Source organism: Sinocyclocheilus rhinocerous, unplaced genomic scaffold, assembly GCF_001515625.1.
Source record: "Sinocyclocheilus rhinocerous isolate Xijiao unplaced genomic scaffold, SAMN03320098_v1.1 scaffold504, whole genome shotgun sequence".
Taxonomy (NCBI): Eukaryota; Metazoa; Chordata; class Actinopteri; order Cypriniformes; family Cyprinidae; genus Sinocyclocheilus; species Sinocyclocheilus rhinocerous.
The window spans coordinates 831,316-846,353 of NW_015645076.1; the positions used below are offsets into that span (position 1 = coordinate 831,316).

Consider the following 15,038-nt stretch of genomic DNA (forward strand, 5'->3'; position numbering starts at 1 on the left):
ACATGTGATTCAGAGCGTGGTCACGCTGAAGGCATTCACATAGCGTTTCAAAGCGGCTTGAGTTCCTGAAGGGGAACTAATATTAAAGATACTAGACATTATCTAACATATAATTACATACCAAGAAAACTTGTTTTAAGCACATCAACTTTGTTTTTCCAACTAAAATTGTGAATGTGGACCATACATTTTTCAACCTTTTATAATGTATTGAACAATTAAAAATCCAATTCATTGTAGTAAAAAATAAAATCTTTGTGACAAAGTGAATTACCAAAAACATAATGCTTAGCAGTGTCCTATATGTTGTTTGAAACCCAAGTTTTTCCCCTATTACAAAAATGAAAAAATTCTTAGAATGGTGAAACTTAAATAATGTAACTCATCTGAGGTTGACCATCAACATTTTCTGAAGCACCTTCTTTGACTGATCATTTACTGGAAAAGAAAAGAAACAGAATTGTATTATTTTAGTAAACACAACATGGTAAAAGTGTAGGCTATGGTCACTTTAAGAAGAAATAATAAAAAACTCTGTTCCTGGTCATATGGTGCAACGCCCGCTGCTGGTGAAGGGCAAACGTCCATCATACAGCACATGTGTACCCCTCATTCAACCACAAGAGGGCGCCTTGGACTACTTAGAATGAGACTTAATTGAAATGGCTCTGGTAACCAGGATCGCTCACCATCCCCACCCTGTATTTTCTCAATTTGAATTGGTCGAGATTTTAATCTGTGCATCTGTGATTATATCATTTATTATTATTTTTATTATTATTATTAATTTGATTTAGGCAAAAATTATGTTGACTCCTTATCCTTATCAGTTCATACATAAACACGCACACTTATCTCCTTCACCAGACAGACCTCGCCATTAAAGACAGTAAATCAAACAGCTCCTCTCAAAGGGAATCCCACAGGGACAAAGGCGAGCCGGTCTCTATGACTGAACAGAAAGCATGAATGAGTGAGTGTGGAAGAGAGGGGATGAGAGAAACCCCAAAGCATTATGGGTAAACGCCGTGTGCTCAGTCACTGAAGGGTGTACCGTGATGTCAGGTTGCCAGGCAACAGGAAGAAAAGCACTCCAGCAGGGTCACTCCTGATTACAGAGTGTTTCTCATGTACACACACACACACACACACACATTAAGTCTTGGGTCTCTTGAAACGAAGAGTCTAGCAGTACTAGAAGGATGATTGCAGCAGTTAATCTCACCGAACATACTAAATTTAGACCCTCTCCTGTTTGGGCTGTTATTACCTCTCTTTTACTCCACCTTCTCCTTTTCACAGCAGAGATCTGTTTGTGATGCCCAGAGGCGTAAATGTTCAAAAGATAATGGTTATATTGACTGTTAGCTATTTGTTATATTTGTATTATTTATTAATTATTGAATGGCACAGATATACAGACCGAAGACAAATGCTGCATATTGACAAAAAACATTTCCAAAATAAATGTCTTAGGCTTTTCAGTTACTGGCTTCCCAAAATGTGCTTTATTTTGGAAAACTACAGTGAATGTCTGCAAACTCTGCTCCGCTTCAGAAGAAATCAATTCATATTGCACATTCAAAACAAAAGGTAGTACACGTTTGCAAATCATAAGCATTTTTAAGTAACCCAAAAAAAAAAAAAAGTATGCATTTCTCTGCTGCAATTCTCTCTCGAAATGACATTTGCGATGTAGGCCTACTTTCAGAGTGTGTAATAACGAAAATAATAAGTTTAACTTTGGTACAAAAAATATGATCTTTATTCTTTTGGCTTTTAAAATAACGTCACCATGTAGTTGGTTAATATAGTGCATGCAGTTTACTACCACACTACGAATGAAATATGACGACCACTGATTGCTTCATACATTTTTATGTACATTTAAAACCAGGACCTGGCCTTCACATGTAGCACTGTGCAAAAAAAAATGTAAACAAAATAAATTAAGTAAAAATAAAGAACAAACAAAACAAAACCAATAACATGAGCTTGAAACTACTATTTACAATATAAACAATAAAGAGAATGAGAATAAAGCACATCGATGGTGGCCCCAGTACATACAGTCAAAACACACATATAGATCTCGCTCACATAAATAAGCTCTCATATTCTTTTTCTCTTTCACACTCACACCTCTCACACATCGATAACATGCATCCAAATGACAGTTTAAGTGGCGTGTAGAAGTGCTCCTCTACAGAGTTGAGTACAGAGGTGAGATACAGCGTGCCATTATATACATACAAAATCATCACCACTAGTTCAACAGAAGAGCTCATGTCATAATCGCATTATTCAGCCGAACTCAGGGTGTTGCCCTGACAGACAGACATTGAACTTCAAAACGAAGAAAATTGTTTTTCAGTAGAGATCCACTGACAGGTTGACCTGCACCTATGCACGGAATGGTTTTAGATTTTGGAATATATATACCTTTTTGTTCAAAATAAAACGAGGAGGTGAGACATGTGGCTGTCTGGTACAGAGACATTCAGTAGGGTTACATTGCCGTTTCCTATCACGTTCACCAGTGAGTGTACATTCAGGCTTCCCGAAGTCTGTTAACATTACGGTAGTTTCACGGAGGGGTCAATATCTGTCTCGTCTCGTATATGCCTTCATATGGGGTGTACAACTTAATTGAACATTTAGGGTTCAACAAACAGCATTTGTTGCATAATATTGATTACCACTGAAAATAATTGCAACCCGCACCTTAAATAAGCTAAAATCAATGTTAGAGTGAGGCATTTATAAAAGAAGTAAACTGTGTCAACATCTGGAGGGTTCACAGGCCAAGATGTACAGCTTTTTTGATAAAACACTTACATTAAATATTCTGTAAAAGGAAAAGGGAAAAAAACTACAAGTTGTGAAATGAAAAGTTGCCTAAATCGACATATTTGCACTATGTTTTCAATATTATTCCTGTGGATGTTGCCATTCCAGAACCATGTCGTTATGCACCTGGTATCAGGTAAAGACATATGTCTGTTTTTGGTCATCGGAAATAATGAACAATAGGTAGAAGTTTATGTTCTTTTGAAGGCAACGGTCTGACAATCTATCGGTTTTATACGTAGACTTGGCGTGAAGAAAAAAAAAACATTCAAAATATAGGATGTGGATAATATAGGATATCTTTAAGATATAAATAAATAAAAACTCTGGTCATGGGGTACAACAACCTAGGAAATCGCATCACCTCTCTTCTTGGTGTCTGTGCAGATATTGTGCAAAAGGCTTTAACAGGCGTTGTCACGACAACAGAGTTGAAAGATAACAGACAAGATTAGATAAGTGATTATATTAACACTATTAACACAAATAATCTATAATATATAATCTATAATATAACATATAATGTTACAGTTTTGTGGTTCTGTTACACATGTGGCTGTAAACAGTGTGAATTTTCAGGTTTATTTGCTTGGCCTCTTTTACTTCCATTATAAGTGCCTTATAGTAACAAAAATTTTGTCAATTGAGGTTAACATACACTGAACCCAGAACATTCATCAACGGGTTTGAGTCAGAAACATTTTGACAAATTCACTAACTGAGTTTGGCTCATTCTGCTATCAACAGTGGAAGATTGTGTTCAATTAATCCATTTCCGTGATTGTGTTCAGTAAGGCAGTGCAGACATGGTCTACATCTTGATCCATAAATAATAAAAAAAACATTCTATGTGTGAAAGTCCTGATTGGGGAAGTCGTGGCCTAATGGTTAGAGAGTCGGCCTCGTAACCCAAAGGTTGCGAGTTCGAGTCTCAAGTCCGGCAGGAATTGTAGGTGGGGGGAGTGAATGTACAGTGCTCTCTCCCACCTTCAATACCACGACTGAGGTGCCCTTGAGCAAGGCACCGAACCCCCAACTGCTCCCTGGGCGCCGCAGCATAAATGGCTGCTCACTGCTCCGGGTGTGTTCACGGTGTGTGTGTGTTCACTGCTGTGTGTGTGCACTAGTACAGTAGCATTCTGCTCTCAGCTTACTGAGCGATTGATTTTGTAGCACTTGGAAATATATATATATATGTGTGTGGTTTGTTCGGTATTTGCTAACGCTAAAGTAAATGAGGTCCCGTTCAGATAATTAACTACCGGATATGATCGACATTCCCCAGCCCCTTCCACAGACGTGCCCTTAAATGTAGTTCAGACAATCAAACCCATGAGTAGAAAAGTTCAACATGATTAAAAAAATGAGTTAACAAAAATGTGCAGGTATATAATACGCCATTCAATAAGAAAGACACCAGCGGTAGTGTTAGCACTAGCTACTGATGACTATAACAGTTTCTTTCAGTCCTCGGGATTGAGTAACAACACTCAAAACTAAAAGACAAACTCACACACCACTCTATACTTGCCATTTTGTTTCACACCAGCGTCCTTAGGGATTCAACAATCATACTCAAGCGTGTGTGTGTGTGTGTGTGTTCGTCGTGTCGACACTGGCACTGTCCTCGAATCAACGCTTTCCATCAACACCATAAATGCACCCTAAGGCTAGCTCGGTGCGCACGCACACAATAGTCTAGACACACGCACATACACACACTCCGCCTCACACACACTCAGTTTGGCATTAGTTCCAAAACCGCTTGAGGTGAATTGCACCCCAGTGCTCGCGCTCTGCTCTGTAAACAGTGTCTCAGTTGAAAAGAACAGTCTCTGTTTCAGTCCCTCGTTCATTTTTTTCTGTCTCTTGCATCTTTTGCTTTGTCCTCCTTCTCTCTCCTTTCTTTTTCATATTTGTCTTTCTCTGACTTGGCCACGCTGTTATAAGACGGCGGAGAGGCAGAGGAGGGAGTCATATCCGTTTTGTCCGATGCAGAGTTCTCTTGAAACTTTCCAATGACAAGCACCTCTTTCTCCAGGATACGCACACCCCCATCCTGTAGCTGTTGTCGGTAGGCTTCAGAGGCCTTCTTTACCATTTGCCTTAAACGGTACCGTCGGAAGGCCCTCTGGATGATCACAGATGACATCTCCTCCTGTTTCCTGCGGAGGGTTGTCGTGATGGGCTCGTACGAGACTTTAGAGGGATTGGAGGCCATGAAACGATCTTCCATCTGTCCCCTCAGGGCATCCATCTCACCCTCTTCTCCCAGTACCCTCAGGGTAAAGGCGAACAGGATGTCCAGGCAGTGGATGCGGTCGCCACTGACCATGGGCAGGTCCATGGCTATGAGCTGGATCTTGTTTGGCTTGGGGATGCGTAACGGAGGATCCAGAGCGTCCGCAAAGTCAGAAAGCTTGTTGTACTCCACGAACTGCGTGGCGTTGGGGTCGAATCGCTCCCAGACTTCGTAGAACATTTCAAAGTCGTCCTCGCTCAGCGGTTCAGCGCTCTCCTCTGTGGCTACGCTGAAGTTCTCCAAGATCACAGCGATGTACATGTTCACCACAATCAGGAAGCAGATGATGATGTAGCTCACAAAGAAGAAGATGCCGACCGAGGGGTTTCCGCAGTCGCCACGGTACATGCTGCCCGGGTGCTCCAGTTGACTGTCGCAATCCGGATCTTGCTTGTTCAGGATGGGTGCCAGGAGGCCGTCCCATCCTGCAGAAGTGGTAATCTGGAACAAGCAAAGCATCGAGTTCCCGAATGTCTCAAAGTTAAACAAATCATCAATCCCCGCCTCATGCTTCACATAGGCAAAGTTGGACATTGCAAAAATGGCATATATAAACATGACCAGGAACAGGAGGAGGCCAATATTGAACAAGGCAGGAAGTGACATCATCAAAGCAAACAGGAGTGTACGAATGCCTTTGGCTCCTTTGATGAGACGAAGAATGCGACCGATTCTGGCAAGTCGGATGACTCGGAATAAGGTTGGCGATACAAAATATTTCTCGATCATCTCAGAGAGGAACATGCCTGACAAAAAAACAAAACACAAGTCCAATAAGTGATCCCAGTAATCCCTGAATTTTCCACAATATTTAAGCTTAAAGGTGAATGCTATACTCAAATATAGTATAGCATTCCCAGCATTACATTAGCCTAAACTGTCTTCTTTGGCCACTTTTGTCTTTCAGATCAATTAAAGGATTAGTTCACTTCCAGAATAAAAATTCCCTGATAATTTACTCACCCCAATGTCATCCAAGATGTTCATGTCTTTCTTTCTTCAGTCGAAAAAAAATTAAGGTTTTTGAGGAAACCATTCCAGGATTTTCTCCATATAGTGGACTTCAGTGGTGGCCAACGGGTTGAAGGTCCAAATTGCAGTTTCAATGCAGCTTCAAAGGGCTCTACACGATCCCAGCCGACGAATAAGGGTCTTATCTAGTGTAACGATTGGTCACTTTCTAGAAAGAATAAATCGTATATACTTTTTTACCACAAATACTCGTCTTGCACTAGCTCAACTTCACGCATTACATAGTCACATTGGAAAGGTCACGCGTAGGTGGAAGTACCGACCCAGTGTTTACAAAGCGAATGTGCAAAGAAAGTCAAACGCCCTTTACAAAAAAAGGTAAAACAACGTTTTGAAGTTGGATGAGAAAATGAGATGGAGTTTTTCACCCTACCCTACCTTTCTGAACCGGAGTACACAGACGAAGAGCTAACCGCACGTGACCTTTCCAACGTGATTACGTAAATGTGTGAAGTCGCAGACATGCATCGCAGAGCTAGTGCAAGACAAGCATTTGTGGTTAAAAAGTATATACATTTGTATTTTTTTTTAGAAAATGTCTGATTGTTTCGCTAGATAAGACCCTTATTCCTCGGCTACATTGAAACTGCAATTTGGACCTTCAACCCGTTGGGTCCCATTGAAGTCCACTATATGGAGAAAAATCCTGGAATGTTTTCCTCAAAAACCTTAATTTCTTTTCGACTGAAGAAAGAAAGACATGGAAATCTTGAATGGCATGGGGGGTGAGTAAATTACAGTATCAGGAAATTTTTATTCTGGATGTGAACTAATCCTTTAAGGTGTGGTCACATTGGCGAAATTTTGTGTGCAAAAAAGGTCCATTGTCTATTGTCACTGTAGCAATGTATGAAGCACAGCTCACACAGAAGTCACTTTCAAACCATGCAGCTTTCTGTTGGTCAGCACAGCGTTGGTAATCATTGTTACCAATTTTAATCCATTGCGAAATCTGTAAGGGGAAATCTTTCACTCTCAAGTGAAATTCCAGATCGCACAGATTCCAACAGAAATGACTGGATTTTGTCAGTGAAAATTCACAGAACAACAGTAAATATGACTGCACCTTTTCTGTTAAGAAGGAACAACATGTACGGAGTGTTTATAAAGTATGTTTCTGGCCTAAATCTTCAAAATGTTATCATAGTGTTATAATAGTAATAGTCTGTAGAACTTCCAAGAATTTCTTACCAACAATTGACAGAATCACCACTACGAAGTCAAACACATTCCAGCCAATGGTGAAGTAGTAGTGTCGTAGGGAGATCATCTTGAGAACACATTCTCCAGTGAAGAGGATGATGAAAACCAGGTTTATCCAGTACAGAATATCGTCCATCTCCTTTGTCTGATCGTCGGTTTCCACCATCATGGTCACCATGTTCAAGCAGATCAGGATCATAATCACAATGTCGAAGGCTTGTTTGGTGATTACGTCAAAGATGAGGCCTTGAAACTTGTTCTAGAGTGAAGTACAGAGAAATTGGCATTATTGAAAAATGTTGTATTAAATAGAATGGAAGTTCTTAGCGGTTAGGGGAGCAAGCTGTGTGTCATACCGTAGGCCTGGGAATTGGCTTCTGAGGCTTCTTAGATCCCAGTTTCTTCATGGCATTGTAATATTTCTTCTGTTCTTCTGTCATGAAGATATCCTGACCTCCTAGGTAAAGAGCAAATGCAGAAGGCTGGTTACAACCACGGTTTCATTATATGTCACAACACAAACATAATGCAACCAGGCCTCTGTTTTTCACCTCTGAACTTCAGGAAATGTCAAAGGGACAGTTCAGTCCAAACCAGGTCCTATTTATCTCTCAATACATTACCACTGTGTGCGCTTTACAAACAAAACCAGTTCAATAAGTTACGATTGTGTGCTCACTAAACAAAGCCACAGACTGTGTGCATATCACATTACATCTCTGAAAGTAAACTGAACAAACACACAGTGGTTGATTGAGACTGCACACTGTAATATGCAATATATTCCTTATTATCACTAAATTCACCTTCCTCAGTTTAAATACTTATCTTTTTCTTCTGTTGATTGAAGTTATCAATGATGACACCAATGAAGAGGTTAAGAGTAAAGAAGGAGCCGAAGATAATGAAGATGACGAAGTACAGGTACATGTAAAGGTTTGATTCATAGTCAGGCTGTTGCTCCAACTGCACGGGTACAAGAAAATGTTGTGTGTTATTACACATTTGCATTACTAATGTGCATCACAACTTACTCGTCATAAGCACACTCCTGCTTAAACATAAACAAACTGCTCACAATTGTCTATGTATTGTAAAAATACTTTTTTAGCCATTTGATTAATTTAAATCACAGTTATTATTAAATTATTTACATTTCATTTAAATTCAATTATTAAATCACAATTATTAATTATTCATTTGTTTACTTCAAAACAAGAATGCTAAACATGGCCAAAGTTTCAAAAAACAAGTTGGAGGTATGACAGAGTTTTCTGTATTTCTTTGCCTAATACACTCCTTCCAGGTTCACATAAGTTTCAGAAAGTTTTTTTCGAGCATGGCCCTTCATGACGTCACGAAGGGCGGAATTCCTTGTATGGGCACTTCTCCCAGAAGAGCGCGTGCACACAGCAACCAGAGTGAGAGCAAGAGCAGCCCATCAACGTGCTTCATTTGAGTTACAGAAGTCGTCGGGAGCGCTGCACAGGACTTGCTCGAGAAGAATGTCTCCAAAGAAGTGTGTTTTTGGATGTGAGGAAAAGATAACCTTGATTAGCTTCCCAAAGAACCCAGCGTTACGGGAACAATGGATGCAGTTTGTTTTTCAGGGACAGCAACGGAGTTTCGCAAGTGTGTTTGTTTGTTCCCATCATTTCGGTGACGAATGTTTTATAAACAAGGCACAGTTCAACGTTGGATTTACAGATCATTTGATACTGAAAGATGGGGTGGTCCCAGCTATAAAAGATCCCTGTCATGGGTCAGAACCGCAGGTGGTAAGTAAAACTGCATCAAATTTCTGTGTTTTGTTGGTAAGTGCTCGCGACTCTTTAGCTCATCCACGGCACGCCTCCAGAAGCTCGTTTTTTTTCCGGAGAGAAGCGTAAAGCTGTATCTTTCTTTTATAAATCTGATAAAACTAAAGATTCTTCAGCAAAATGAAGGATGCAATACTACTCTATAGGTACTCAAGATTAACATGAGATTGGCCGAAACTGTGTGTGTTATGTCCCCTTTAAATATAATTAAAGTTCTTAGTGGTTAGGGGGAGTGAGCTGTGTGTCATACCGCAGGCCTGGGAATTGGCTTCTGAGGCTTCTTAGATCCCAGTTTCTTCATGGCGTTGTAATATTTCTTCTGTTCTTCTGTCATGAAGATATCCTGACCTCCTAGGTAAAGAGCAAATGCAGAAGGCTGGTTACAACCACTGTTTCATTATATGTCACAACACAAACATAATGCAAGCAGGCCTCTGTTTTTCAACTCTGAACTTCAGGAAATGTCAAAGAGGCAGTTCAGCCCAAACCAGGTCCTATTTATCTACCACTGTGTGTGCTTCATAAACAAAACCAGTTCAATACGTTACCATTGTGTGCTCACTAAACAAAGCCACAGACTGTGTACATAGCACATTACATTGAAAGTACACTGAACAAACACACAGTGGTTGATTTGAGTTTGCACATTGTAATATGTACATTATTCCTTATTAGTTGTGAATTATGTCTTACATTTTATTAAGGTGTTTAAATTCACCTTCCTCAGTTTAAATACTTATCTTTTTCTTCTGCTGATTGAAGTTATCAATGATGACACCAATGAAGAGGTTAAGGGTAAAGAAGGAGCCGAAGATAATGAAGATGACGAAGTACAGGTACATGTAAAGGTTTGATTCATAGTCAGGCTGTTCCTCCAACTGCGAATACAAGAAAATGTTTTGTGTTATTACACATTTGCATTACTAATGTGCATCACAACTTAATTTTCATAAGCACACTCCTGCTCCAGTATAAAAAAAACTGTTCACGATTGTCCATGTATTGCACTGTCCATATACGCAACAGTACCAGAGGATATGTGAGATTTTCAATGCAAAAATATTCTTTAGACATTTGATTAATTTAAATCACAGTTATTATTCAATTATGTATATTACATTTAAATACAATCATTAAATCACAACTGTTATTTTTTTATTAATTATTAAATTGTTTACTTCAAAACAAGAATACAATAATTTGCCTTATTGTGTATCTATAATTATAATTATTAGTAAATTATTTAAAATATAATGTTCATTAATTCATTTAATTATGCACAGTATTGGTTAATATAATTAGATAATTAATATATTTATTAAACAATTAAAATGTGAACGTATTCTTTTTTTAAACAGTTTTGTAAATAGTGGCAGTAAAGCTGAATAAACATTGAAATGCCCAATGAACAAATATACCCTTTGTATGGTGTATCTTCAGTTGGAGTAAACCACAACATTACATTAATAATGCCTAAATAAAAGTATTCCTTAGTTTAAATATTTTAACATTTCTGGATCTCCTCAAATAAAAGTAAATATTCTAGTAGTTCATGGTGCTTTACCTCAAATGCAATTTTTAATTTGTGTAGTCATAAATAAAAAATAAATAGCACATTAAGCGGACAGTAACATGGAATTATGGAAAAGGGTCAAAGATGGTTTGAATGGAACATTGCACTCTGAATGGTTAAAAAAAGATCTGTTTACTGCATTAAAGAGAAACACTTACATCACGAGAATCCACAGCTGCGTACATGATGTCCATCCATCCTTTAAATGTGGCCTTGTGGAAAAGAACAAAATCAATACATATTGTGAATATGCTACAAATAGAAAACCTCATACGAAACAAAAAATAAATCACGGTCGGGCTATGCGTTCAGCATACTCACCACTTGCAGTAGCGCCAGGTATCCGGCTCCCACATTATCGAAATTAATCTTCACGTTTTTCCAGCGCGCTGTGTCATTGTTTGCAATCAGAGCAAAGCAATCTGACTTGTTATTGACCACACTGATGAGAAACATCTCATTGCTGGTGATATTAACACAATGGTAGTATTTCCCTGCGAAAAGGTTCACCCCCATGATGCTGAAGATCAACCAGAAGATCAAACACACAAGCAGCACATTCATGATGGAAGGTATGGCTCCCAGCAGGGCATTCACTACAACCTAGAAGAAAAGAAATACATCGTCACACACAAATACCTCCATATATATTCACTTCACACTCTTGTTATGGATACAAGAGCTGCGAAACTGCAATGAACTTCCTGAGCTTCTATAGTGGATGGCTTACTTGCTGGTAAAAACTAAATCCTTTCCATAGATTTAAGATAATACAATTCTGGGAAATGACAAGATGGCTTTTAGAAAGTTAACAGGGTTTTAAGAATAGCAAAGCCAAGTCAATTTTATCCTACAATAAGACTGATTAGCTAAAAAACGGAGTAGGTCTATTTGAAGAATGGCTAATGTGTTATCTGCTTTATTTGCTCTATAATTAATAGCTAAATATCTCTAATTATTAACCAACTGCAATTTTGTTCATAGAACATAGGACTTTAACATATAAACAGGGGCGTATCACACATATCTTTGAGCTACCAAAATGTGGGGGGAAAAAAATGAAAACAGAAAAAAACCTTGTGGAGACACGATGACGTCACAACATTTGTTTACTGCAAATGAAAAGAGACACATAACAGAGAAAGAAATGTGAGGTCAAGTCACAAACACCACAAAACCACCACAGAATCATAAGAATAGATCAGAGAGCTCTCACCACAGCACATGCAGAGAGCCATGCACACTAAAGAGAAAGGTCTAAAAATACTACAGTCTACATTCAATATTCATTTATTCATGTGATTAGGATGTTCTCATTAATAATCACCAACAGCAAGCAAGAGGACTACAGCTCAAAAAATTAAACAGTGTGAGAGTATGCTGTTTTTCTCAAGTAGGACATGTTCCAGGATCAACTTCATTAGTCAGCACTGGGATGAACTGATCAGATTTTAAGGTTAGGTCTGATGTTAGAGAAATAGTTCACCCAAAATTTTAATTAGCTGAAAATCTACTTACCTTTAGCCATCCAAGATGTAGATGAGTTTGTTTTTCATCTGAACAGATATGGAGAAATGTAGCATTACATCACTTGCTCACCAATGGATCCTCTGCAGTGAATGGGTGCCGTCAGAATGAGAGTCCAAACAGCTGATAAAAATATCACAATGATCCACATGACTCCAGTCCATCAATTAACATGACGGCACCCATTCACTGCAGAGGATCCTAGATGGATGGATCTTAGGATGCTAAATTTCTCCAAATCTGTTCCAATGAAGAAGCAAACTCATGTGCATCTTGGATGGCCTGAAAGTAAGTAAATCTTTAGCAAATTTTTCATTTTGTACGAATTACACGGAATTGTAACCACTGAAGCATAACTGTAATGTGAACTGTTACATCACTAATCTTACCAGCCAATCGTTGCTCTGTAACGGTTTGGAATAGAAATAAGGTTAGGCATCCAGGAACATGTCCTGCTTGGTTAAATCACACCACATGATGTGTGTTTGCGTGTTTCTTACCCTCATTCCCTCAAAGCGTGACAATGCTCTCAAAGGTCTAAGAGCACGCAGTGTTCTCAGGGACTTAATGGCAGTTAGTTCAGAGTAACCAAGAGCATTTGCTACCAGACTCACCAATGACACCTGTAAAACAAACACATGCAGCCAATCATGAAGGGAACTTGTGTTCAAACCCAGAGAATACACACTATCCACTTACACACACACTGTACAGTTGCAAAGCAGTATATAAGGTCTATACATACATCAACAATCAGGAAGTCAAGCCAACACCAGGCGTTGGTGAAGTATTTGACGAAGCCATACGCAACCCACTTCAGAAGCATCTCCAATATAAAGATGTATGTGAAGACTTTATCTGCATATTCCAACACTGTCTTTATTGTTTTACGTTGCTCGATGTAAATGTCCTCAAAAGCCTGAACACACATACACATCAACAAATTTACTTGTTGAATGTTTGTCAAATAAAAAATGATTGAGTGGGTGAGAATATTGTGTTTATGTGTGGGTGCTCACCAGTGCTCCACTGCTGAGTAATATCATAAAGATGATAAAGGACTCAAACCAGTTGTGCTCTACAATAATGAAGCAGGTTTTCCTGAGAATCCACCAACTCTTCCCTCTTCCCGTCTCCACATCGACCTGACAGCACTGAAACCTCATCACACAGCCTGAGCAAAAGACACAGAGAAAAGTCACTTAACATGAGTTGACAGCAGAACAATTGAGCTCAGTGAAAAAAAGTCAACTCTCCTAAAACGTCCCACAAAGTCAATACTAGAAGTCTTGCTTGGGAACTATATATGACATAAAGGGGCCAAACTGTACATTTTTGTAGCTATTTTTTATGCTTTCATTCAGATCCATATCTTCAACCTTCTCTCTAACCCTTAAACAGGCTGTTTTGTTACTGTTCTGTATGTACTCTTTAAGACCTTGAAATTGTTGTATACTAAAAAAGTGATATGTGAAGTTGGTGGTGATATGCTATTGTTAAAAAGTTTGAGGTCAGTAATTTTTTTAATGCTTCTTATGCTCACCAAAATGCTCACCAAACAATTTAAAATATTGTTTTCTATTTTTAATATAGAATTTTCTTTTTTTTAATTTTTCCCTATTTAATATATGGTAAGTAATGTTTTATATTTTAATATTTTTTTAAATGAATTTTCAGCATCATTACTCCAGTCTCATGAGTGTCACATGATCCGTCAGAAATCATCCTAATTTGCTGATTCGGTGCTCAGAAAATATTTCTTATTATTAATCATGAACAATCATGCTGCATAATATTTTTGTGAAAAAAACGTATTTTTTTCTGGATTCTTTGATATATAGAAAGTTCAAAAGAACAGCATTTATTTGAAACAGATATTTTTTTGTTACAATTTAACCATCTTTACTGTCACTTTTGATCAATTTAATGCATCTTTGGTGGATAAAAGTATCAACTTCTTTCAAAAAAATCTCACTGACCCCAAATTTTTGAACAGTAGTGTATGTTAATGTATTCATATTTATGACTATTTCTATATGAGCCAGTTTTGCACATAGTTACAATAAATTGACTAGAGAGGGAGCTTGGGTGAGTAAATTAGTCCTTACATACTGCAGTACATTAAAATCTTTTTTAGAAGAACATCAAATAAATCTGGTTTCCCAAGCTGTGCTCCCCTTAAAGTTCAAAGCAGTATTCACAACTCATTTAGCTTCTGTAACATCGTATTTGAGGGTGAAAAGGATATTCAAAGAGAAAAAATTAAGCTGGGACTAATTAGAAATTGATCCTAATAAACGGCTATTTCATAACCACAATGGAGTCAAGAAGTTTACAGTTTATTGTGAAGCATTAGTGCCCTCTTGACCTCAATTCACCCACGAGACCATCATGACATATGACAACAGTAATGCTCAAATCTACTGCTATAATTGCTGTTTTCTCTAATTAACATTAATTGGCATGAAATTAGTGCATTAGCTATGGGCAATAATTTAGAAAGGCTGTATTACCTACAACAATATCCTACAATAAAGCCTAAATAGCTTTTAGGCTAATGATTAACATTAACCAATACTGGTTGTAAGTTAACATTAACTAGTATCTGGCACAGCCCATTGTCAGCTGGAGGAAAATAATCTCAAAGGCAGAGCAAGCTCTCATGTTTGAAATAACATACACTGGTGAATAAAACCAGGAAAGCGTGTTAATAAGGTAACTAAGATTCATT

The 15,038-nt window shown here is 38.2% G+C and overlaps 1 protein-coding gene across 1 annotated transcript in view; it reads right to left on the reverse strand.

Annotated features, from left to right (window-relative positions):
- Nucleotides 1-3,980: 3,980 nt before the first annotated feature.
- Nucleotides 3,981-15,038, reverse strand: part of LOC107705566 (sodium channel protein type 2 subunit alpha-like) — a 39,347-nt gene continuing 28,289 nt past the window's right edge. Inside the window, exons 19-27 of the mRNA XM_016508888.1 lie at nucleotides 13,327-13,481; nucleotides 13,053-13,226; nucleotides 12,808-12,930; nucleotides 11,102-11,383; nucleotides 10,939-10,992; nucleotides 9,948-10,085; nucleotides 9,458-9,562; nucleotides 7,376-7,646; nucleotides 3,981-5,898 (exon numbers count right to left, since the gene is read on the reverse strand). Of these exons, the coding sequence (XP_016364374.1) occupies nucleotides 4,703-5,898; nucleotides 7,376-7,646; nucleotides 9,458-9,562; nucleotides 9,948-10,085; nucleotides 10,939-10,992; nucleotides 11,102-11,383; nucleotides 12,808-12,930; nucleotides 13,053-13,226; nucleotides 13,327-13,481 (2,498 nt within the window). The 3' untranslated portion in view covers nucleotides 3,981-4,702. The remainder of the gene's footprint in view (nucleotides 5,899-7,375; nucleotides 7,647-9,457; nucleotides 9,563-9,947; nucleotides 10,086-10,938; nucleotides 10,993-11,101; nucleotides 11,384-12,807; nucleotides 12,931-13,052; nucleotides 13,227-13,326; nucleotides 13,482-15,038) is intronic.